The sequence below is a fragment of the Orcinus orca genome, chromosome 16 (genome assembly GCF_937001465.1).
Source record: "Orcinus orca chromosome 16, mOrcOrc1.1, whole genome shotgun sequence".
NCBI lineage: Eukaryota > Metazoa > Chordata > Mammalia > Artiodactyla > Delphinidae > Orcinus > Orcinus orca.
In genome coordinates, this window is record NC_064574.1 from 28695563 (window position 1) to 28721544 (window position 25982).

Here is a 25982-nt window from a genome sequence, read left to right on the forward strand (position 1 = left end):
GCAAAGGAATTGTATCTAGAAAGATAATCTTAAAACTCAACAGGTTAAAAAAATGAACAATCCAATTAGAAAATGAGCAAAGGATATGAAGAGATGTTACACTGAAAAGGATATACAGATGGCAAATAAGCACAGGAAAATGTGTTCAGCATTACTGGCCATTGGGGAAATGCAAATTAAACCACAGTGAGATACTTCACACCTATTAGAAAAGCTGAAATGAAAGTAATGATACCAAATGCTGGAGAGGGTGCAGAGAACTGGGATCTCTCACACATTGCTGGTGGAACATAAAATGGTACAGCTACCCTGGAAAATTGTTTGGCAGTTTTTTAAACTAAACATACACTTAATGGTAAGACCCAGGAATCACACTCCTGGGCATTTATCAGATATGAAAATTATGCCACACAAAAACCTATCCACAAATGTTCATAAATAGCTTTATTTGTAATAGCCAAAAACTGGAAACAACCTGGATGTCCTTCAATTGGTGAATGATTAAACACACATCCATTCCATGGAATACTACTCAACAATATAAAGGGATGAATTGTTGATACACAAAACAGTTACATGGATCTCAAGGTCATCAGGCTGAGTGAAAAAAGCCAATTCCAAAAGGTCACGCACTGTATGATTCCATTTATATAATATTTTTTGCAATAACAAAATTATAGAGGTACTAAACAGACTAGTGTTACCAGAGGTTATGGATGGGACAGGGCTGTGGGTGTATTAATAAGAGGGGATAGCATGAGGGAGATCTTTGTGGTGGTGTAACTATTGGGGAAAACTGGGTGAGGGTACACAGGATTTCTCTGTACTACTTTTCCAACTTCTATTTCAAGGTAAAAAAGTTTATTTTAAAGTTTAGATGCTGAGGAGTCACGTAGGTTCTTAAGTCCACCGTATTTACTGAGCTCACTATATGCGGGCACTAGATCTCCCGCTGGGTGCTTCACAAAGGCCAATGATGCCATTCATGCTCCTGCTCTTACCTCATCTCATGGGGATGAACAGGATACTTGGGAGCGCGTAGGAAGAGGAACCTGAACCACACTTGGTGTTCAGGGAAGGCTTCCCTAAGAAGGGACTCACCTCCAAGCAGGAGGAGATGTTAGCCAGGCAAAGAGTAGGGTAGAATGGGTGCTCCAGCCTGAAAGCCTGTCCTGTGCAGAGCCCTGGAAGGACAGGTGGTGTGGTTAGAGCCGGGCAGGGGTACAGTGGTGGTGTTCCTTTGGTTGGCTAAAACTCCTGGCCCCCTAGCCCTGGCATTCATCCCATCTTTGACAATACTACCACTCAGTTATTTTTTGTCTAATTGCAAGATTATTGGCTTTTTCCAAGTGCATATCCCCTTTGCTCTACTTTTTCACCTCTTTGTATCTGCATCACCCGGACCTATGCCTTGCACATTTTTGGTGAATTCTGTGTTCAGCAACTGTTCGCCTCTGGGTTCAGCGATCCCTGGGCCTGGGCTCCTACTCTTGAGGCATGTGCTCTCCCTCTGACGTGGGAGACAGGTGAGTAAATAAGAGTGCCATTGCAGAGGTTAGCACAGAGATCCTTCATAGGTAACCTAGGAAAGGCTTCTTGGGGGAGGTGCTGCCTGAGCTGTGTCTTCACGGGGAAGAGGAGAACTATTCCTTAAGCTCCTTTTCTTTTTTCCTTTTCATGTGTCTGAATTATTTCCTAAGATTCCTTTCGTGGGGAGGTTGTTCCAGGTTGAGACCAGCAGGCCAGAGGCATCAAGGTCTGAAAGCGTGGGACTGTCCCTGAATTTTGTCTAGAGAAAGAATTCATGTCAGAATCCTAGGATATAACAGCTGTGAAGGTACATGAATCTTCCCCCATGGGCAGTTGGAAACCATTGAAGGATGCTGATGAGAGAGGGTGTTAGTGTCTTTGGCTCAGGATCCTGGTGGATTGGAGGGAGTGAGGCAGAGGGCCAAGCCTCATCACTCCTGTATACCACTCTTAGCAGATGGGACTTGTTCCCTTCTTTCTGCTACCTCACCCACCTCCCATGTCAAGAAGAGAGTATTATATGGCAGTTAGCAGCACAGGCTTTGGAGGTTGATCAGCTGGGTTCAAACCCTGGCCTTGTAGCTTTGCCTGTCTCTCAGTGAGCACAGTTAGCCTTGGTTTTCTCATCTGCACCTTGGGAATTATTCTACCTGTCTCAGGTTTCTTCGCATGGAATATGATGATGTCACGTATTGAGCTCATGGCTCAAAATATAGTAGATGCTTAAGAAATACTCCATGGATCCTATTCAGGTAGCAAGCAGAGATGAGAACAAGACTGAAGGTATAATGACTAGAGGGTTTCCCGAAAGAGAGAACCTCTTTTATTTTTTAAAATACATAGTCTGTTCCTCCTAGAAAAGGATTTGATGCTGTGGAACCACTTAGATGTGAGAGTATCGACCCAGAGGGTGTGCTGGGCAACTACATTTAGGCCCAGGACCTTTATGGACATTGTTTCCTCTGTCATCACGTTGGCCACCACTTATCGAGGATAGGAGAAACTGCCATTTCTTGGCTGTCCACTATGTGTTGACCACCATACCAAGTGTTTCCATTTATGGTTGCTCATCTTCCAGGCGGTCCTACACGGAAATCAGCAGCATCCCTACTTTTACAGAGGGGTATACAGTGGATAAGGGAGGTAGCATAACTTCCCAGAATTATCTAACTGAGGGGGTGAAGACTGGGGTTTGCCCCTACATGGGACTCAGAAGCTTATGCTTTCCCCATTGCACCCTTCAGTGTTAGTTCATGTAATCAATTTGTGTACAAGTTCAGTGTAGTGAGTGCACACTGATGATGGAGAAAAATCCATCCCCTAACCCCCCTCAGTTTGATCTGTCTTAGGCAAGCTTATCTCCCGGGACTGGAACACTGAACTAGAAGATGAGGCGGAATGTTTAGGAGGCTTTTTGTCAGCCACTAGCGAATTGACAGGTCTTGCCTCTGTAGTCCCCTTCACTCTCCACCCCCACCCATTGCCAGCCTCCTTCCTCTGTCAGCACAGATGCCTATAATGACGACTTCTTTGTGAGAGCCCCATCACTACCATGTTGCTGGGCAACCAGCCACTCATACTTTCACCTTTTTGTTTTTCCCACAAATGCCAGATTTAAGGGTGGGGCCTTAGGGCAGGAAGAAGGGAAAGGAGAGCAGAGGGCCCATCTGGCTGCTGCAGGTTGTTAATTACCCTATCACTGAACAGCCTTAGTTTATATTCTGAGTAGGAAACAACAGCCTCTGCCCCTTCCCATAGGATACAGTTCTGTGTCTCACCCCTCACTTTCCACACCATATTGCCTATCCCACACCTGGAAACCTCCAGATGCTAACTGAAGTTGGGATGTCTTGCTTCACTAAGTGTGTGGTGATGTGTGTCCAGACCTTGTCAGAGGCTACTGGTGTGATGCTGGTATAGATGGAGAGGATATTCCATTGTGATAGAGAATTGAGGGTGAAAATTAGGTCTGTTCTACTCCTGAGATCTCTAGGGAAGAAATACTGAAAACAAGCCATCTCTAAGGGAAGTTTTTTTCATCTAAGCCTAACTTTTTGTTGTTGTTGTCATTACAATTCTAACCCATTTCCCTTTGCTCCATCTGTCCTCAGTCAGGAGACTGTATGCCCCAAATCTTGTTCTTTGTTTTGAAAAATCAAAATTTCCTATGCTTAACCAGCTTTGCTAAAACTAATCCTTAAATATAAAGCTCTTATTTATGTCATTCAGAATTTATTTTTAATCCCATTCACTCTTTATCTTTACATATTTTCTAAATGTTCCCAATATTTGTGTTCCACATTTTCTTTTTCTTTTTTTTTTGTTTTTGTTTTTTTTTCATTTTAACATCTTTATTGGAGTATAATTGCTTTACAATGGTATGTTAGTTTCAGCTTCACAACAAAATGAATCAGTTATGTATATACATATGTTCCCATATCTCTTCCCGCTTGCGTCTCCCTTCCTCCCACCCTCCCTATCCCACCCCTCCAGGCGGTCACAAAGCACCGAGCTGATCTCCCCGTGCTATGCGGCTGCTTCCCACTAGCTATCTACCTTACGTTTGGTAGTGTATACATGTCCATGCCTCTCTCTCGCTTTGTCACCGTTTACCCTTCCCCCTCCCCATAGCCTCAAGTCCATTCTCTAGTAAGTCTGTGTCTTTATTCCTGTTTCACCCCTAGGTTTTTCATGACATTTTTTTTTCTTAAATTCCATATATATGTGGTAGCATACGGTATTTGTCTCTCTCTTTCTGACTTACTTCACTCTGTATGACAGACTCTAGGTCCATCCACCTCATTACAAATAGCTCAATTTCGTTTCTTTTTATGGCTGAGTAATATTCCATTGTATATATGTGCCACATCTTCTTTATCCATTCATCCGATGATGGACACTTAGGTTGTTTCCATCTCTGGGCTATTGTAAATAGAGCTGCAATGAACATTTTGGTACATGACTCTTTTTGAATTATGGTTTTCTCAGGGTATATGCCCAGTAGTGGGATTGCTGGGTCATATGGTAGTTCTATTTGTAGTTTTTTAAGGAACCTCCATACTGTTCTCCACAGTGGCTGTATCAATTTACATTGCCACCAACAGTGTAAGAGGGTTCCCTTTTCTCCACACCCTCTCCAGCATTTATTGTTTCTAGATTTTTTGATGATGGCCATTCTGACTGGTGTGAGATGATATCTCATTGTAGTTTTGATTTGCATTTCTCTAATGATTAGTGATGTTGAGCATTCTTTCATGTGTTTGTTGGCAGTCTGTATATCTTCTTTGGAGAAATGTCTATTTAGGTCTTCTGCCCATTTTTGGATTGGGTTGTTTGTTTTTCTGTTATTAAGCTGCATGAGCTGCTTATAAATTTTGGAGATTAATCCTTTGTCAGTTGCTTCATTTGCAAATATTTTCTCCCATTCTGAGGGTTGTCTTTTGGTCTTCTTTATGGTTTCCCTTGCTGCGCAAAAGCCTTTAAGTTTCATTAGATCCCATTTGTTTATTTTTGTTTTTATTTCCATTTCTCTAGGAGGTGGGTCAAAAAGGACCTTGCTGTGATTTATGTCATAGAGTGTTCTGCCTATATTTCCTCTAAGAGTATTATAGTGTCTGGCCTTACATTTAGGTCTTTAATCCATTTTGAGCTTATTTTTGTGTATGGTGTTAGGGAGTGATCTAATCTCATACTTTTACATATAGCTGTCCAGTTTTCCCAGCACCACTTATTGAAGAGGCTGTCCTTTCTCCACTGTACATTCTTGCCTCCTTTATCAAAGATAAGGTGACCATACGTGCGTGGGTTTATCTCTGGGCTTTCTATCCTGTTCCATTGATCTATCTTTCTGTTTTTGTGCCAGTACCATACTGTCTTTATTACTGTAGCTTTGTAGTATAGTCTGAAGTCAGGAAGCCTGATTCCTCCAGCTCCGTTTTTTATTCTCAAGATTGCTTTGGCTATTCGGGGTCTTTTGTGTTTCCATACAAATTGTGAAATTTTTTGTTCTAGTTCTGTGAAAAATGCCAGTGGTAGTTTGATAGGGATTGCATTGAATCTGTAGATTGCTTTGGGTAGTAAAATCATTTTCACAATGTTGATTCTTCCAATCCAAGAACATGGTATATCTCTCCATCTATTTGTATCATCTTTAATTTCTTTCATCAGTGTCTTATAATTTTCTGCATACAGGTCTTTTGTCTCCTTAGGTAGGTTTCTTCCTAGATATTTTATTCTTTTTGTTGCAGTGGTAAATGGGAGTGTTTTCTTGATTTCACTTTCAGATTTTTCATCCTTAGTGTATAGGAATGCCAGAGATTTCTGTGCATTAATTTTGTATCCTGCTACTTTATCAAATTCATTGATTAGCTCTAGTAGTTTTCTGGTAGCATCTTTAGGATTCTCTATGTATAGTATCATGTCATCTGCAAAGAGTGACAGCTTTACTTCTTCTTTTCCGATTTGGATTCCTTTTATTTCCTTTTCTTCTCTGATTGCTGTGGCTAAAACTTCCAAAGCTATGTTGAATAAGAGTGGTGAGAGTGGGCAACCTTGTCTTGTTCCTGATCTTAGTGGAAATGCTTTCAGTTTTTCACCATTGAGGAAGATATTGGCTGTGGGTTTGTCATATATGGCCTTTATTATGTTGAGGAAAGTTCCCTCTATGCCTACTTTCTGCAGGGTTTTTTAATCATAAATGGGTGTTGAATTTTGTCAAAAGCTTTCTCTGCATCTATTGAGATGATCATATGGTTTTTCTCCTTCAATTTGTTAATATGGTGTATCACGTTGATTGATTTGCGTATATTGAAGAATCCTTGCATTCCTGGAATAAACCCCACTTGATCATGGTGTATGATCCGTTTAATGTGCTGTTGGATTCTGTTTGCTAGTATTTTGTTGAGGATTTTTGCATCTATGTTCATCAGTGATATTGGCCTGTAGTTTTCTTTCTTTGTGACATCCTTGTCTGGTTTTGGTATCAGGGTGATGGTGGCTTCGTAGAATGAGTTGGGGAGTGTTCCTCCCTCTGCTATATTTTGGAAGAGTTTGAGAAGGATAGGTGTTACCTCTTCTCTAAATGTTTGATAGAATTCACCTGTGAAGCCATCTGGTCCTGGGCTTTTGCTTGTTGGAAGATTTTTAATCACAGTTTCAATTTCAGTGCTTGTGATTGGTCTGTTCATATTTTCTATTTCTTCCTGGCTCAGTCTTGGGAGGTTATACCTTTCTAAGAATTTGTCCATTTCATACAGGCTGTCCATTTTATTGGCATAGAGTTGCTTGTAGTAATCTCTCATGATCTTTTGTATTTCTGCAGTGTCAGTTGTTACTTCTCCTTTTTCATTTCTAATTCTATTGATTTCAGTCTTCTCCCTTTTTTTCTTGATGAGTCTGGCTAATGGTTTATAAATTGTGTTTATCCTTTCAAAGAACCAGCTTTTAGTTTTATTGATCTTTGCTATTGTTTCCTTCATTTCTTTTTCATTTATTTCTGATCTGATTTTTATGATTTCTTTCCTTCTGCTAACTTTGGGGTTTTTTTGTTCTTCTTTCTCTAATTGCTTTAGGTGCAAGGTTAGGTTGTTTATTCGAGATGTTTCCTGTTTCTTAAGGTAGGATTGTATTGCTATAAACTTCCCTCTTAGAACTGCTTTTGCTGCATCCCATAGATTTTGAGTCGTCGTGTCTTCATTGTCATTTGTTTCTAGGTAGTTTTTGATTTCCTCTTTGATTTCTTCAGTGATCACTTCGTTATTAAGTAGTGTATTGTTTAGCCTCCATGTGTTTGTATTTTTTACAGATCTTTTCCTGTAATTGATATCTAGTCTCATAGCGTTGTGGTCGGAAAAGATACTTGATACAATTTAAATTTTCTTAAATTTACCAAGGCTTGATTTGTGACCCAAGATATGATCTATCCTGGAGAATGTTCCATGAGCACTTGAGAAAAATGTGTATTCTGTTGTTTTTGGATGGAATGTCCTATAAATATCAATTAAGTCCATCTTGTTTAATGTATCATTTAAAGCTTGTGTTTCCTTATTTATTTTCATTTTGGATGATCTGTCCATTGGTGAAAGTGGGATGTTAAAGTCCCCTACTATGAATGTGTTACTGTTGATTTCCCCTTTTATGGCTGTTAGTATTTGCCTTATGTATTGAGGTGCTCCTATGTTGGGTGCATAAATATTTACAATTGTTATATCTTCTTCTTGGATCGATCCCTTGATCATTATGTAGTGGCCTTCTTTGTCTCTTCTAATAGTCTTTATTTTAAAGTCTATTTTGTCTGAAATGAGAATTGCTACTCCAGCTTTCTTTTGGTTTCCATTTGCATGAAATACCTTTTTCCATCCCCTTACTTTCAGTCTGTATGTGTCTCTAGGTCTGAAGTGGGTCTCTTGTAGACAGCAAATTATATGCGTCTTGTTTTTGTATCCATTCAGCCAATCTGTGTCTTTTGGTGGGAGTATTTAGTCCATTTACATTTAAGGTAATTATTGATATGTATGTTCCCATTCCCATTTTCTTAATTGTTTTGGGTTCGTTATTGTAGGTCTTTTCCTTCTTTTGTGTTTCTTCCCTAGAGAAGTTCCTTTAGCAGTTGTTGTAGAGCTGGTTTGGTGGTGCTGAACTTTCTCAGCTTTTGCTTGTCTGTAAAGGTTTTAATTTCTCCATCAAATCTGAATGAGATCCTTGCTGGGTAGAGTAATCTTGGTTGCAGGTTTTTCTCCTTCATCACTTTCAATATGTCCTGCCACTCCCTTCTGGCTTGCAGAGTTTCTGCTGAAAGATCGGCTGTTAACCTTATGGGGATTCCCTTGTGTGTTATTTGTTGTTTTTCCCTTGCTGCTTTTAATATGCTTTATTTGTATTTAATTTTTGACAGTTTGATTAATATGTGTCTTGGCGTATTTCTCCTTGGATTTATCCTGTATGGGACTCTCTGTGCTTCCTGGACTTGATTAACTATTTCCTTTCCCATATTAGGGAAGTTTTCAACTATAATCTCTTCAAATATTTTCTCAGTCCCTTTCTTTTTCTCTTCTTCTTCTGGAACCCCTATAATTCGAATGTTGGTGCGTTTAATGTTGTCCCAGAGGTCTCTGAGACTGTCCTCAGTTCTTTTCATTCTTTTTTCTTTATTCTGCTCTGCAGTAGTTATTTCCACTATTTTATCTTCCAGGTCACTTATCCGTTCTTCTGCCTCAGTTATTCTGCTATTGATCCCATCTAGAGTATTTTTCATTTCATTTGTTGTGTTGTTCATCATTGTTTGTTTCATCTTTAGTTCTTCTAGGTCCTTGTTAAATGTTTCTTGCATTTTGTCTATTCTATTTCCAAGATTTTGAATCATCTTTACTATCATTATTCTGAATTATTTTTCAGGTAGACTGCCTATTTCCTCTTCATTTGTTAGGTCTGGTGGGTTTTTATCTTGCTCCTTCATCTGCTGTGTGTTTTTCTGTCTTTTCATTTTACTTATCTTACCGTGTTTGGGGTCTCCTTTTTGCAGGCTGAAGGTTCGTAGTTCCTGTTGTTTTTAGTGTCTGTCCCCAGTGGCTAAGGTTGGTTCAGTGGGTTGTGTAGGCCTCCTGGTGGAGGGTACTAGTGCCTGTGTTCTGGTGGATGAGGCTGGATCTTGTCTTTCTGGTGGGCAGGTCCACGTCTGGTGGTGTGTTTTGGGGTGTCTGTAGACTTATTATGATTTGGGGCAGCCTCTCTGCTAATGGGTGGGGTTGTGTTCCTGTCTTGCTAGTTGTTTGGCGTAGGGTGTCCAGCACTGTAGCTTGCTGGTCGTTGAGTGAAGCTAGGTGCTGGCGTTGAGATGGAGATCTCTGGGAGATTTTCGCCATTTGATATTATGTGCAGCTGGGAGGCCTCTTGTGGACCAGTGTCCTGAAGTTGGCTCTCCCACCTCAGAGGCACAGCACTAACTCCTGGCTGGAGAACCAAGAGCCTTTCATCCACACGGCTCCTTAATTTGGGATGATTGTTGTCTATTCAGGTATTCCACAGATGCAGGGTACATCAAGTTGATTGTGGAGCTTTAATCTGCTGTTTCTGAGGCTGCTGGGAGAGATTTCCCTTTCTCTTCTTTGTTCTCACAGCTCCCAGGGGCTCAGCTTTGGATTTGGCCCCGCCTGTGCGTGTAGGTCCCCGGAGGGCGTCTGTTCTTTGCTCAGACAGGACGGGGTTAAAGGAGCCGCTGATTTGGAGGCTCTGGCTCACTCAGGCCGGGGGGGGTAGGGAGGGGCACTGCGTGCGGGGTGGGCCTGCGGCGGCAGAGGCCGGCGTGACGTTGCCAGCCTGAGGTGCGCCGTGCGTTCTCCCGGGGGAGTTGTCCCTGGATCCCGGGACCCTGGCAGTGGCTGGCTGCACAGGCTCCCCGGAAGGGGGGTGTGGATAGTGACCTGTGTTCGCACACAGGCTTCTTGGTGGCGGCAGCAGCGGCCTTAGTGTCTCATGTCTGTCTCTGGGGTCCGCACTTTTAGCCGTGGCTCGCGCCCGTCTCTGGAGCTCCTTTAAGCAGCATTCTTAATCCCCTCTCCTCGCGCACCAGGAAATAAAGAGGGAAGAAAAAGTCTCTTGCCTCTTCGGCAGGTCCAGACTTTTCCCTGGACTCCCTCCCGGCTAGCCGCGGTGCACTAACGCCCTGCAGGCTGTGTTCACACCGCCAACCCCAGTCCTCTCCCAGCGCTCCGACTGAGGCCGGAGCCTCATCTCCCAGCCCCGCCCGCCCCGGCGGGAGTGCCATTCGGTCCTGATCCTCTGTGCAGGAATCTCTCTGCTTTGCCCCCCGCACCCCTGTTGCTGTGCTCTCCTCCGCGGCTCCGAAGCTCCCCCACTACGCCACCCGCAGTCTCCGCCCGCGAAGGGGCTTCCTAGTGTGTGGATACTTTTCCTCCTTCACAGCTCCCTCCCGCTGGTGCAGGACCCGTCCCTATCCTTTTGTCTCTGTTTTTTTTTTTCTTTTGCCCTAACCAGGTACGTGGGGGGTTTCTTGCCTTTTGGGAGGTCTGAGGTCTTCTGCCAGAGTTCAGTAGGTGTTCTGTAGGAGTTGTTCCACGTGTAGATGTATTTCTGGTGTATGTGTGGGGAGGAAGGTGATCTCCGCGTCTTACTCTTCCGCCATCTTCCCAGAAGTCCTCCACATTTTCTTTTTAAAATTTTGTATTTTGTTTACTAAGGTGGAAAACATATATATATATATATATATATTTATTATTATTATAATCATGTCATATTGTCTGCTTCTTTGTCCGCCAGATAATTTTTTTTTTACATCTTTATTGGAGTATAATTGCTTTACAATGGTGTGTTAGTTTCTGCTTTATAACAAAGTGAATCAGTTGTACATATACATGTTCCTTTAACATATATTTTTTAGTATCTGATATTTTATTCTACTAATATATGCTGTAGTTTGCCTAACCTCCACATGGAATTTCAAGAATGTCCAATTTTTCATTTTAAACAGTACACTGTGAACATCTGTATTTAAATTTTTTCTTTTGTTTCCTGGAGTTATATTTTCTGTGCTGGCAGATCTCAGGCTTTTTTGTCTCAGGAACTCTTTTGCATTCCCCCAAATTATTTAGGACCCCAAAAGAGCTCTTGTTTGTTTGAGTTGCATCTATCAATATTTACCATATTATAAATTATAGCTGAAATTTTTAATTAAAAAATTAAATTTTAAATTTAAATATACATTTATTCATTCATTTAAACATAATAATAAACCTGTTGTGTGTTAACCTAAATAACAAATTTTATGAAAATAACTATTTTCCAAATCAAAAACTTAATGAGAAGAGTGACATTGTTTTCATTGTTGCAGATATCTTTAATACTGGCATAGAAGACAGCTAGATTCTCATTTCTGCTTCTGCATTTAGTCTGTAGGTGATAATGTTTTTGTTTAAGCCTTAACATAGGTTGTTGGAAAAGAGAGTAGTAGTAATTGTGGATATTCTTTGCATTACACCAAAACTTTATAAGTGATAGTTTCTTTAAGGTGTTAAGGTAAAACAATAAAATAGCCAGTTATTACCAACAAAACAGGTTTATCCAGGAGCAGCAAAGAATTGCAGTTTGGGGCATGCAGCTGTGGTTCACCACATGCAAGTCTGGTAAAGCAAAGGAGAAGTTCTTTTATAGAGAATAAGGGGAAGTTGGGAGGGGCTGTTATAAACCTAAAGTCCATTGGAGAAAACTGGGAGTTTGCAGTATAATGGCTTTTCATTGGCTGAGTTGTGAGATTCTTTCATTGGCTGAGCTGTTGCCGGACAAGGAGAAAATCTTTCTTCCTCTTCCTGGCAGTAGTAAAGTAGTAGTACTTCCTGTGGGAGATGTAAGGTACTCTTTTCCTTCTGGGGTCTGTGTTGATGTCAAGTGATTCGTGCATGAAGGCTCTGCTCTCCCTTCTGGCCTCTTGATTCCATTTTAGTTAGTTTCCCTTTATTAATTTTCACAAAGGGTTAGTTGCAATGTAGAATCTGAATCTATATCAGTGAACTTTTTGTACATTATTACATTAAAATCCATTGCTCTATCATGCCCTTTTAATGGATCTTTTACCAGTGCATGCTATTGGGAGATCATGAATTGGTTATTTGGAAACTGTTGGTCCACTGAGATGTGCAGATTCGCTAAATGTTGACACATTTATTACACAATATTTTAAAAATCAGATTCATCAATATTACTGATCTGATCAGCATCAGTATGGGAGAGCCGTCAAGCTAGTGGTGAATACAAATTTCCAAATTGCTAATTTTCACTTGAAAGCTTGAATTTTATCATTGGCAACATATACTGTCAGTTATTTTCCTTGCAGTAACAGGTTCACATGGTTTTCAAGAAAGTATCAACTGTGTAGCCCAGTCTGAATAACCATGTTTTGTTTGTCTGTCATTGTTTTGTATAAAAATGGTTTTCCATGGAAAAAACGGCTACTTCAGCTAGCAACTTAACTGCACGAGTACTTCTCTTTGAGACAACCGTTGTATTTCTACATGCACAGAAGTACTTTATGCATATTTCCCATTTCATCACACAGACTATTAAAAAGAGGTGTACTCAAAGATTGAGAGTTTAGAATACTTGGTAATTTTCAACGATTCTTTAAGGACATTCTGAAGGAAAACTGGATGGGGGTGGGAGTGGGAGTGGCTGGTGAGGGAGGTTACAGTGACTGCTAGTTGAATGCTTCTGCTTTGATTCATGCTAAGTCATCAGCTGTTTTACCCACCATTGCTTTTGCACCATCAGTGCAAATATCAACACGGTGAAAAAGCAGATAGCTTCTAAGATGAAATAGTTTTGACCTCATGGACCCCCCCTGAAATGAGAGTCTCAGGAACCCCCCAGGGGTCCATGGACCACATTTTGAATCTTTTTTTTTTTCCCTCTTGTAGTTTGTCTTTTCACTCTGTTAATGGTGTTTTTTAAATTAAAACATTCTTAATATTTTATGTAGTTTGGCTTATCAATACTTTCCCTTTATATGTGATGCTTTTTTGATCTGTTTGAGAAATTTTTGCCCTACCCCAAGGTCATGTAGAATTTCTCATATTTTCTAGAAGCTTTGTTGTTTCACCTTTTATATTAAGATAATCCGTTTGAAATTAATTTTTATGTGTTGTGAGATAGATTCATATTTTAGCTTTGATCTAGCACCAAATTTTGAAAAGAATTATCCTCTACCTATGCCACCTTAATAATTTTCATTTTTCATTACTTGTGAAACAATAGTAGTTGCCCTCATTCTTTTCCTTAGAATGGACGAAATCTTTATCCCTTTGATCTTTTTCCCATGGATGGCAAAGCTAGTTCAGTAATATTTAATATGGCTACTTTTTATTGAATGCCAATTATTGCAGACAACATACTAGTCATTTCATCCTCATGCTTTTATTTAATCCTCTCAACCCCATGAGATCAGTAAGGGCTATCCCCCTTTTACAGTTTACATGAAACTGAGGTTCATGTGTAAGTAACTTGACCACAACCATTAAGGAGCAGAAGTTGTGTTATAATAATAGAATATTGGATACTGCTTATTAAACTCTTTATTGTATACCAGGTGCTAAGCTTTTATAAACATTCTCATTTAATCCTTATAACAACACTGAGAAATAGATACTATTGTCTGTATTTTACAGGGGAGAAAACTAAGGCTTAGAGATTTCATGATTTGCCCTAGGTCAGACAGCTGTTAAATGGTGAAGCCAGAATTTGAACTTGGGTCAAACTCTGAAACCTTTGCTTTTATCCTTTACACAATTTCTTAGCCCCAAGTGGGTCTAAGTGTCAATTATGTGTCAGATACTGTGCTAGGCACTGGGAATACATGATGAGGTATGGACCTAACTTTCAAGGAGTTCACAGTCGATTAGGGCTGATTGCCCCTTTTATTCCAGACCGTTAACTCTTTTTAAAATCGTGAAAGAAGTATGTCTGAGGTCTTCTGCTCAGAAGAGGTTGATTATTATGAAGGACTGAGTTGAGATAGGATATAGAAGGAAGGGCTTCACTGAGATAATGCATGATGAACTAAATTTTAAAGGACTAATAAAAATCTGTAGTATTGGGAGTAATTGGCATTTGTGGCCAAGGGAACAGTGGGGACAAATGGGGCTATGAAATCATCTTATCGTGTGTGTGTGTGTGTGTGTGTGTGTGTGTGTGTGTGTGTGTGTGTGTGTTTGTAGGCAGGGGAGGGATCAGGGGGTTATATATTACTTGTGCTGGCATGTGAAGGGAGAATAGGTAAACATGGGGGCCACATCACAAGGGGCCTTATGTGCTAAGGAGCTGGGTTTGATCCTGGGGTAATGGAAGCCATCAAAATGTTTTGGTTAGCAAGTGATCCATTTGGGACCCCTTTAACCATTGACTTTTTTTTTTTTTTTAAGGGATCCCACTTAGATTCTGGCAACTAACATAGGTAATATTTATTGAGCCTTTACTGTGTGCTGAGCTATTACGTTAAGTATAAAGTATAATCTCTTTTAACCTTCATTAACAAGAGAATGAGAGATAGGTGCTAGTGTTATCCCCATTTTATAGAAAAGAAAACTGAGATACAGAGAGGTTAATCAACTTGCCCAGAGAAACACAGCTCAAACATTGGTGTGGGATTCAAAGGGATATTTTCTCCTTTTGGCACCTATATCAGCAGTTGCTTCAAAAGAAACTGTCTTGGCTTGGATTATTCCAAGAACAAAGAGAAGGCTAGTATGGTTGGAGCATGGTGCAGAAGAGTGATGGGAGATGACACTGTAGGGGTAAGCAAAGGACAGTTTGTGTAGAGCCTGGGTCATTGTCAGGAGCAGGGAAGCCACTAGGTGTATTTAGCAAGAGAGGGACTTGATATTATTTACCTTTTTTTTTTTTTAAATTCTTCTGGCTCCTTTGTAGAGAATGGATTAGAGAGGGACAAGAGTAGAAACAGAAAGACCAGATAAGGGGCTGACACAGGCATCCAGGCAAGAAATAATGATGGTAGGTGGTAGGTGGTAGGTGGTGGCAGATATGTAGATGATCTGGGATATATTTGGAAGTACACTATACAGGACTTGCTTATGGGTTGGCCTGATGATGGGAAGAAAAAGCAAGGATGATGCAAGGAGTTTTTTTTTTTTTTTTTAGCCCAAGTCATTTCTAATTTGGGGCTACCATAGGTAATGCTTCAGGGAACATACTTTTCGTGCAACTTAGAACACATCTGAATATTTCCTTAGCATGCATTCCTGACAGTAGAATTAATATATTAAGGACTAAGCCTCTTTTTAAAGATTTTGATACGTATTGCCCAGTTGCCTCCCTAAACAGTAGTATTAATTCGCATTCCCCCTATATTTTGGTGTCATTTCCACATCCTTTTCACTGCTGGAGTTAGTCTTTTTCTTTCAAATTATTTAGAAAGGCATCATCCACATAACATTTGTAAGCTAACTGAACCCAAATTCAGTTTCTTGTTACCCCATTCCTCACTGGCTATTGGCTGGAGGCCTCTCTCTCACCTCCTTAAACCTCTTGCATTTCTTCTCACGTGGCTGCCTCCATATTTAAAGCCAACAGCAGTGTGTCAGGTTCTTCTCATGCTTCAAATCTTCCCTTCCACCTTTACTTCTGCCATCAGCTAGAGAAAGTTCTCTGCTTTTAAAGGTCCATATGATTAGATTAGCTCACCCAGATAACCCCCCCCCCTTTTTTTTTTTTTTTTCCCCGGTACGTAGGCCTGTCACTGTTGTGGCCTCTCCCGTTGTGGAGCACAGGCTCTGGACGAGCAGGCTCAGCGGCCATGGCTCACGGGCCTAGCCGCTCCGCGGCATGTGGGATCTTCCCAGACCGGGGCACGAACCCATGTCCCCTGCATCGGCAGGCGGACTCTCAACCACTGCGCCACCAGGGAAGCCCAATCCCCCCTTTTTGAGGTCAACTGTGCCATAAAACATAAATGCAGGAGTGATTTCTCATCACACTCACAGATTCTGGGGATTAAAGGGTGTGGAATCTTGAGAGGGGGACATTTCTACCAAAGGCAAAATACATTTCCCCTCCCCCAGCGTTCTGAGGAGGCTTTTGCCGTTACTGTATCAGCTCAGCCTAAAATCTTATCTAAATCTCATCAGCTTAAAGGACCTAAATCTAACCTTGTAAATCATCTAAATCAGGTACAGTTGAAGCTCCTGAGTACAACTGCTTTCTGTCTCTTGACCAGAGAAATAGGTTGTCTGTTCCCATCATACAGTGGTCGGATGGGCAAAGAATAACAGTTATCGATTTCTAACCTGGAAAAAAATATGAGCATGAAAGTTATTCATTACAGCATTATTTATAGTTAACACACACCAGAAGCAATACCCCAATACCTACAGTAGAAAATTAAGTAAATTTAAAAAATTTGCTTCACTTGAGTGACTATTATTTGGCCATAAAAAATGTTAATAACATGAGAAATATAGGACACAAGTGGAGGAAAACAGTGAGATCTAAAATTATATTTATTATAATTGTCTAAAAATATGCTTCTAAAAAGACTAGGAAAGAATAGCAAAAATAGTCATGGTGTTAGAGTCAGATGATGGGTGACATTTTTCTTATAATTTTTTAGTATATGCATATATTTTCTTTCTCTTTTGAAAATCTTTGTTCAGTTAGCCTAAATGTAGTATTTTCCAACCATTCTCAGTCCCCAGTTCACCTTTGAACTCATAGGATATCCTATCCTATGAGTTCATCGAGGGGTGGGGAAAAGGAAAGGTGTAGTGCCCTGCTTGCTCAGAGCACATAACTGGTGCTCTCCTTGTTTATGTGCATACACTGTTGTCTATAGCTATCAGCATTTCCATTTTCCCAGTCCTAAGTTTCCACACTTGGCAGGACAAAGCAAATAAACCCAGACCACAAAAATTCCCCAGCTTGTACCCTCGCTGGGATGCAGCCTAGCCATTGGTGGTCTCCAGACCAGCAATGCCAGATCATGTGGGAGCTTTCAGAAAATGAAGGATCTCAGGTCCCATCCCTGATCTTCTGAATTAAAACCTACATTTTAGCAAGAGTCTCCCACTGATTCATGTGCACATTACAACTTGAACAGAACTGGCCTAGGTGGTTCAAACAATGCCATGAAAACTGACTCAGGGATCAGGGTCTAGAAATCTTCAGGTAATTGCTGCTGGATGCACTGTGAAAGCACAGCCGGCACTCCTAAAGAATTCTGATGTGCATATGGAGAGCTTTGCGTTCATGCCTGGTGATCACCAGTGGGTGCAGACCAGCAGCTGTGTTGAAAGCAGCCATATTGATGTTCTGTACCAGCTAAGAGCCTAGGTTTGGAAGACTCTGGTTCTGGAATAAGCACACTCCTTCCTGACTTTCCCATTGACTGCAGCTATATAGAATGCACAGAGCAATTATTTGAGGATGCTGAAAAGTAGTAGCAGATAGATTGGGAAAGAAGACCAGAGGTTGAAATACCACCATACTGGCCTCCAGTATGAACTCAAGGAAGCCCAAAACAAGGAATTAGATATTGGCATGGAAAGAGAGCACTCCAGGACAGACCTCCATTCTGGCTAAAGGAGTGGGAATGGGGTCTAGTGCTCAAGAGAGAATGAGGAAAATCTCCCGTGTTTCTTCTTCCTTTTCTCCATTGTTTTATACCCCAGCATGTGACAGTCCACAAACTTAAAACTGAGGGAGAAGACCCTTCCTTTCCAATAAGACTTGTGTCAAGAGTATGGAGTGAACCACTGTTGCTTTTTTTTCTTTCTTTGTTCTCCCTCCATTTGATACAGGCATGTGGACACAGGCACTGTCAGGGGAAGTACATGGCAGAGCAAGGTAAGCAATGTCCCAGCTTTCTGGCCAGAGGACCAAAAGAGGAGCCCCAGGGAACTGGAAGGTATCAAGGAGATAGATCACAGAAACGGAAGAGTTCAGAAAGCAACTCCATAAACTTATGGACTCCAGGCCTTACCTGCAAACTGTACATAAGTGGATCTGATTGTAAATAGCACACCAAAGACTTTGAGAACAGAACTACAGGATACCCCACTGCCAGGTCTCAGACTGACCACTGGTTAGCACATACGTGGTACACAACTGGATAGCACTGCAAAGGCTTTCCAAACAGAACTGACATTGAAACCTGAACTTGGATCCCAAACCCAGCTGGGTCGATTGCCTGCTAAGACAAAAATACCAGGATTCTCCCCAAACCTCATGACAAAATGTTCAAAATTATTGGGCATACAAAGAATCAAGAAAATTTCAGCTCACAAAAAGACAATCAACAGATGCCAATATGCCAATGTGATGCAAATGTTGGAATAATTATGTGACAGAGATATAAAGCAGCTATTATAAAAATGCTTAGAGAAGTGAGGGCAGTCTAGAAACAAATGGAATGATAGAAAATCTCAGCAAAGAAACAAGGTACAAAAAAGAACCCAATGGAAATTTTAGAACTGAAAAGTAATAATGCAGTAATCAAAATAATTTCACTGGATGAATCAGTAGCAGAATAGAGATAACAGAGGAGAGATTAAATGCTTGAAATAAATCAGTAGAAATCATCTGAACAATAGAGAGAAAAAATATTTTAAAATAAAGTTTCAGGAACCTGTGGGACAATTATAAAAGAGCTGACATTGCGGTCATGAAAGTCTTAGGAGGAGAGGAGAAAGAGTGAAGTACAGAAAAATTATTTGAAGAAGATAATGGCTGAAAACTTCTCAGATTTGGCAAAAGACATAAACCTACAGATTTAAAAAGCTCAGCAAATCCTAAGTAGGATAAACCCAAAGAAGTCCATGCTCAAACATAATCAAATTGCTAAAAATGAAAGTCATGAAAGCAACTAGAGAAAAAAACACATTGCTTATAGAGGAATAAGAATTTGAATGATTATGGATTTCTCATCAGAATACATGGAAACCAGAAATAAGTAGACCACCATTCTTAAAGTATGGAGAAAAAAGGATTGTCAGACCCAGAATTCTATGTCCAGCAAATACATCATCTTTATTTCTGAAGGATTTTAAGATATTCTTAGTAAAAGGATACGAAGAGAATTCATAGTCAACAGATCTTCTCAGAAGGAATTGCTAACGAAAGTTCTCAGACAGAAGGGAAGGGATACCAGATAGACACTTGGAACATCAGGAATAAAGGAAGAGCAATAAGAATGGTAAATACCTAGATAAACATAATAGACTGTTCTCTTGAATTCTCTAAAACATGTTTTATAATTGAAAGCAAAAATTAGAACAAATTCATTGTAGTTATAATATATATGTCATATAATATGACAATATTGTATGTTATATAAGACAAGGAAGGTGAATGAAAGGACTTACTTATGCTGATAAGGTTTTTACCTTCTACTTGAAAGGGTAATATACTATTTCTCAGTAGACTGTGAAAAGTTACATCTGTTTATTGTAATCCCTCAAGCAACCACTGAAAAAACTACAAAGAGATCTAGTCAAAAACTCTGAAGTTGAATTAAAAAGAGAGAAAATAGAGGAAAGAAAAAGAACAATTGGAAAAGCAATAGTAAAATGGCAGATCTAAATCTAAACATATCACATTAAATGTAAATGGTCTCAACACACCAATTAAAAGGTCATGGCTTTTGAAGTTGGGTAAACCTAGTGTGAATTCATTCTTGGCCACTTACTACCCATCTGGCCTTGTGTAAGAACACTTGCTTTTCTGAGCCTCAGTTTCCTCACTTGTAAAATAGGAAAAAAATTGTACTTCCTTAGAGGGCTATTGCAAATATAAAATAAGGTAATATTTATAAGGAGCTCAGCATATCCGTCTGTTTAAAAAGTAGGGGAAATGCATATTTGCTCATATATGCAGAGTATCTTTGGAAGAACATACATGAAACTGATGTCATTAGTTGTCTGTGGGTAGCCTGGAGGACAGGGCTAAGAGGGAGATTTTTTTTACTTGTAGGGGTCCACAATCTCTTATCTTACAACTCTGAAATCAGAAGAGCTCTGAAAACCCGGTGTTGTTGATTTTTTTGTTTTGTTTTGTTTTTTTCATAAGATTGATGCCACACCTTGTTTGGTAGCAGAACCTGAACTGAAGTGGCATTAAGCTCCTTATATGTTCATTTTGTGTCAATTCTCATTCATTTTGCAGAAATATTAAGGTATTGGTTATAGGGTACTACACAATAATATGTTAGGTATATTCATCTGACCTTTCTGAAACATGAAAAATAGTGAATTCCAAAACACATCCAGCCTAAGATTATGGATCTGTGTATCCTTTGAATTTTGAATTCAATCTGTGTATTGTTTTGAATTTTGAAACTGGTGAAGGCATTACCTATTCAGAAAATTAAATTTTAAAAACTAAATTTAGCATGGTGCCTGACACAAAGCAAGCTGTCAGTAAGTATCGGCAGCTGCTATTATTCCATTCTTCCAGGCCTTTCCTGTCAACAAATCTGTTCATGTCCAATACTATGTTTCACCATGACAGCAGACTCTGAGTGTTACTACTTAGATTTTCCATCGTAGAAGACTGAGGTGCAAACCAGCCAGACCCCTGCCAACCAGCCAGACAGTCCCCCACCCAGAGTCCTGAGGTTTTTCCTGTTCACCAGACCACCTCAGCCATAAGAATGGCGTCAACAGGATTTGTGTGCCCAAGAGAGGCGTGTTGTTTTTATCTAAGAGGAGAGGAGAGCACATAAGGAGGAATTGTGTGCGGTCAGGATCACCCCCAAATCCCAAAGGGCCTTCAAAGGGCCCCAATCCCAAAGGGCCCGTTTTAAAGCTAGGCCTTACTGTCCAGTGGGCCCAGCTAGGCAGTTGCGCCTACAGCATTTAGTGTACAGCACTCTCTTTCAGCTGATTACTAGATGAAGTTTTAGGGGCTTGATTCTAGAGACCATTTACAAAAATTAGCTTCTTTTTTTTTTTTAATCCCGAGAGCCTCATTCAGCATATCCAGTACTGAGACTCTTTTATAATTGGATCTGGGCGTGTATATAATGAGCTCACAGAAGCGTGCATGTGTTGCAGTTAGACTGTGTTGAGTGTGAGCCTAAAGGATATGCCGTGACAATTGCAAGAAAGCAGATTGTTGGGGTGGGCCTGGCAGCTGCCTTTCTAGCCTCCATTGTTCTTTATCTCTTCTTTCCTCCCCACGCTCTGTGGCCTAGGAGAGAAAAACAGAGATGGCTCCATGTTTCAGGAGCCATCAGGGCTCTGTTTTCCAAGTCATTTTTATAGCCACTAGAAGCTCCTCCTGCTTGCTGCTCTGTAGGGGGCAGTTTGTGGAGACAAGTGTAAAATGCTTGCTGCCCTCTGCACCACTTGGTCTGTCCAGTGAGGCAGTTGTTGGGAGGCCACCAGAAAGTTTGAACTGCCAGCTCCGTGAACCATGGCTTGGAAACAATAACCTAGGTCGGGAAAAATTGCTTCCCTTGGAAGCCATGTCCATCTAAATCATGGTGTCCTTTCCAGCTCATAAGGTAGAACTACCTGGAGAAGCACCTACTTTTGGATTATTTTCCTAGTTGCTTAATTAATGGCTTCTTACCTGTAAGCTTTGATTAGCTGCTATTTACCAGGCTTTTCTGAGGTCTCCCATGCCCCAGAACTGTCAGGTTTGTATTGCTCACTGGGGCTCTAAGCAGATTCCAAAGCACACTTTTTCAAATACCAAATCTTCTTTGTTTTATTATATCCATAGCCATATCCTATATAGAAAAAATAGGAAAGTATAAAGAAGAAACTTCTCCCAGGTTTAACTGTCACTGTTTATATTTTCAGTTATGCTTCTTTCTAGTTTTATTTATATACACACACACACACACATTTTTCATAGTTGATTTCCTAGGCTATTGATAATCCCCTTTTCTCCCACAGTTAACAATGGAGCATAAACATTTTCCACATCATTTTAAAACATTCTAAGAACATTGTTTCCATGGCTGCATTACCATGATCTGCCTAACTGGTCCCCATTTACAGCCAATCCTGTTCCTTTGGTTAAAGTCTTTATGATGATATTTTCATTTGAATTATGTATTATTTTTTTAAGATGGATACCTAGGCATAAAAGTATCAGATCACAGAATGTAAAGATACAGAAGGCTTTTGAGAGAGATATATTTTGCGTGTATATATATATTAGTATAGACTTGGTCTCCACAAAGCACACACTGATTTATTCTCCTGGCTCCTGCAGTCTCAGTGTGGGCAAAAATTGGTTCTTGATTGGGGGGTGAAAAAAATCTTAGAAATTACAATGGTTTGTGGCTATCCAGTGCAGTATCTGTGATATTAGCATTTCATGCAGGGGCCATAATGAGAAAAAGGTTGAGAAGCACAGTTCTAGTTGTATATGAGCACCCATCTCACTCCACCCTTCGAAGCTTTTAAATCTGAGCTTTTGGTTTGGGGTTTTAGAATAGTATTTTTCTGATCTAAATGTTCTTGGTTCTTTGTACAAACTTTAGGAGCCTGGGAAAGGTATGAATAAAATAAAATTTATCTGGTTGCCACTGTTCATATTTTTATCTTTCTACATTATTGGGATCCTCCATGTTTCTAGTTTTATGTTCAGCTCTTTTCACGTAATTGCCATTGTAATAATTTCAGTGTTAGTCTGTGCCGAGGATCACTTTGAAATATCCGTTGTGTTCTGGTCTCACGCAGGGGCTTCCCCTGTCCCCCATGCCTGGGAGTACATTTGTGTCCCCAGAGGCATCAGGTTTGGACCTCTGGGAGCCCAGGCTGCTCTGGGACTTTCAGTAATTGGCCCTTGTTTGTTTCAGGTGTGATCCCCTGGGCCCATTTGCTGTCGGGGGAGAGGACCTAGACCCCTTTGGGTGAGTACTGCTGGGGAGGTGACAGCAACACGACTTGCTCTTATGGCCTTTCAGCCCAAGCTCATCTTCTAATTTTAGAGCTTTTCATCAGTCTTCCTTTGGGGTGAAGGAAGCAGTTGTTGCTGAGTGGCTGAGAAAGCATTGCCGCTGCTCTGCTCTGCCGTACCTGGAGCAGTGCAGGAGGGCTCTGAGTGTTGGGGAGTGGCTGAGCAAGCCCGGTGGGCAGCTCCTCTGTTGTTTTCTGGCCCTGCTTGTTTTGGTGGAAGACAGCAGCTGTCCCTTGGATGGAAGGATACCATGGGGATCTATCAGGTGCAGACTGAAGAGCACACAGTGGGCTACAGACCTGAGGGCAGTTCAGGGCTATTCAGAGGTCACCTCACTTGGTAAGGGGAGTCTCTGATCCCCATTAGACTCTGGTGTGGTTCTTGTCAAGTCCCCAACAAAGTTATTTCAGCCTCAGCTAGGCACTGTCTTCTCTGAATGCTTTTAGATTTTAACCTCTGCTGCAAAGTGTCCCCAGCTTGAGTGTCTCACCTTTAGACCATGGGGAAATCATATAAGTCTGCAGTTAAGCTTGAACAGTGACTTCAAAGTTTGGGGAACATCAGCTTATTCATCCTAGTTTGAGCCATGAGGTCGGATCCATGGAATTCAATGAGGGACAGATGCTGTCAAGAGCCAGACTTGGACAACCAAATTATGGACTGCCCTGAGACCTTTAAGGAAACAGCAAAAAAGCTAGCATCATGAATTATCTCAATTCATTAGTCCTTAGACCTAAAGTAGTAGCCTGCAGAGCCTTGTGATGGTTCTGCATTGACCTTGACAAGTTCTGGCACACGTTCTTTATCGAATTGTTCCCCCTTGGGTGCAGGAGATGGCAGGGACCTCAGTTTTGTGGGTTCAGGGAGCCTGTAGAGCTGAAAGTACAGGCCATGATGGCCAGAGAAGGTGTGCTCTGTGTGTTGTTGCTCTTGCCCACTTCCTGTTGGCACTCAGGCAGCCATCCGTGTGTGTCTGCTTGAACCATCCAGCGTTGATGTCCCAGTCATTTTTAGTCCATTCTCACCACCTTCACTCCTTCTCCAACAGCTGCTTGCCACATTTGCTTACCCATCGTTCCTTCTTGCCTCAGGTGTCGGAGAGGTGGCATGATCGTGGATCCCCTGAGATCCGGCTTCCCAAGAGCACTTATTGACCCATCATCGGGCCTCCCAAACCGGCTTCCTCCAGGCGCTGTGCCCCCAGGAGCACGCTTTGACCCCTTTGGACCCATTGGGACCAGCCCACCTGGGTAGGTATTCACTCAGGTATGCTGAGAAGTAGGACGTGATGGCAGCTTAGCTCAGCATTGCAGGGATGAAGGCGTCTGACGCCAGGCGCAGAGTCACCACTACCTCTGTCCCCTGCTGCCAAGAGAGTGGAGCCTCCTCCAGGCACCTGCCTGATGCCTCCCTGGAGCCTTCCAGGAGCTTCCCATTCCTCAGTGCCTCCCTTCCCCAGCTCCCGTCACGGAGGACTCAGAGGAGGGGTTGCTACTCACACTTAATGGACTTTTTGTATGTGTCAGGAACTCACTGGATCCTTATGTCAACACTTGTGGGTAGATATTACTGTCCACATTTCACAGATGCAGAAATCAAGGCCTTGAAAGGTGGAGTAACTTATCCAAGGTGGGAGAATAAGAATTCAGACCCAACTCTAGAGTGCATGCTCTTGAACTGCACAAACCACCACATCATTCTGAGGCAGGCTCTCTCCATTCAGGACCCTGTGTGCCCGTGCGCCGCTGGCTCTCCATCGCCCCAACTCACCAGCCCCTCTTTCCATTCCAGACCTAACCCAGACCATCTCCGCCCGCCGGGCTACGATGACATGTACCTGTGAAGGCCTCAAGAATGTAACATACCATCCTTCACTCTACTCTCCTGGAGCTGCCACTGCTAGCCCCATCAGCAACCGTTTTCTTGTGGGCTGGGGGCAAGGGACTCTGCCCATGTGTTTGCAGGCCAGCTGGGATTGCCTCCCCACCCCCTGCCAGGGCCAAGGTACCTGCTGTAGCTGTCCACCTGGCTGCATATAGGTCCCAAAGAGAAATCAGTATCTCTCACCACCAGCTCCTCCCCACTTCCCAGGGAAGACTCCGGCAACATATACCCTCGACCCGATGCAGTCCCAGTTGCAGCACTGTAAGAACAGAACACATTTTGGATGTTATTATTAAGAACCAAATGTCAATACAAAAATCATGTTGCCAGTATCCCACTCTTCTTTGCTGCTCAGTTCCTTCCATTTATGAGACTTGAGAGTTTGAATGTTTGAGGGGCTAAATAACTCTTTTTTCCTACCCAGGGCCTGTTCTTGCTTCTCAGGCACCTTCCTTTCATAAATTGCTCTTGCTCCTGACACCACTAAGAATGGGTCCCAGTCTGGCTTCATGGATGAAAATGAGTGACTGGAAACCCCATAGGCCACAAGGATGCCTTTCTCAAGGACAGGCAGATTGTGGAAAGATTGCATCATTCTGAAAAGGGCAAAATCTTCCAGTTCTGCTTGTCTGAGCCAGTCCTCTGGGTCCCTCTGTGCCTGGGCAATGGCAGCCTATGAACAGAGGAATAAACAGAACAGACCTGAAGGCTAATCTCTTTTTGCCACTAACTTACTGAGTGACCCTAAGCAGGTCCCTTCCTCCCAGGGCCATCGTGTCTACCTACGAAATCTGAGGTGTGCCTTTCTTGCTCTAAAACATTCTGGTGTCTGCTTCTATGTCTGATGACCCCTGGGAACTGGGGCAAAAGGGAAAGAATAAAGGTTCAAGGCTTTGTATGGTACTTACCTACAGAGTCCGCAACTGTGTGCCTCTCACCCCTCTTGCGGCTCAGACACAAGCATAGCAGCGTGGTGCTGAACTTCAGGACAAGCAGGGAGCCTGGTCTCTGAAAGCCAGTGGCAGGGGGTGGGTTGGGAGGAGTGTGTGATAGGGGTGAATGAAGGAGCTAGTGATGCAAGAAACAACCCAGGAAGTCTTTTCAGCCTGAGGCCTGACAGATGTGGTCAGGGATGAACCCCT

At 41.7% G+C, this 25982-nt stretch overlaps 1 protein-coding gene across 2 annotated transcripts in view; it reads left to right on the forward strand.

The window, feature by feature from the left end:
* Positions 1-25172, forward strand: part of PSMF1 (proteasome inhibitor subunit 1) — a 52263-nt gene extending 27091 nt beyond the window's left edge. The window contains exons 5-7 of one of the 2 annotated variants that reach the window (XR_004484777.2): positions 17844-19237; positions 22856-22909; positions 24048-24184. Coding sequence is in view for 1 of the 2 variants with exons in the window: in XM_004272666.3 (XP_004272714.1) it covers positions 22856-22909; positions 24048-24206; positions 24748-24799 (265 nt within the window). In the remaining variant the exon portion in view is untranslated. Of the gene's footprint in view, positions 1-17843; positions 19238-22855; positions 22910-24047; positions 24207-24747 lie in introns of those variants that run through there. The other variant, XM_004272666.3, reaches the window with a different exon arrangement.
* The last annotated feature ends 810 nt before the right edge of the window (positions 25173-25982 follow it).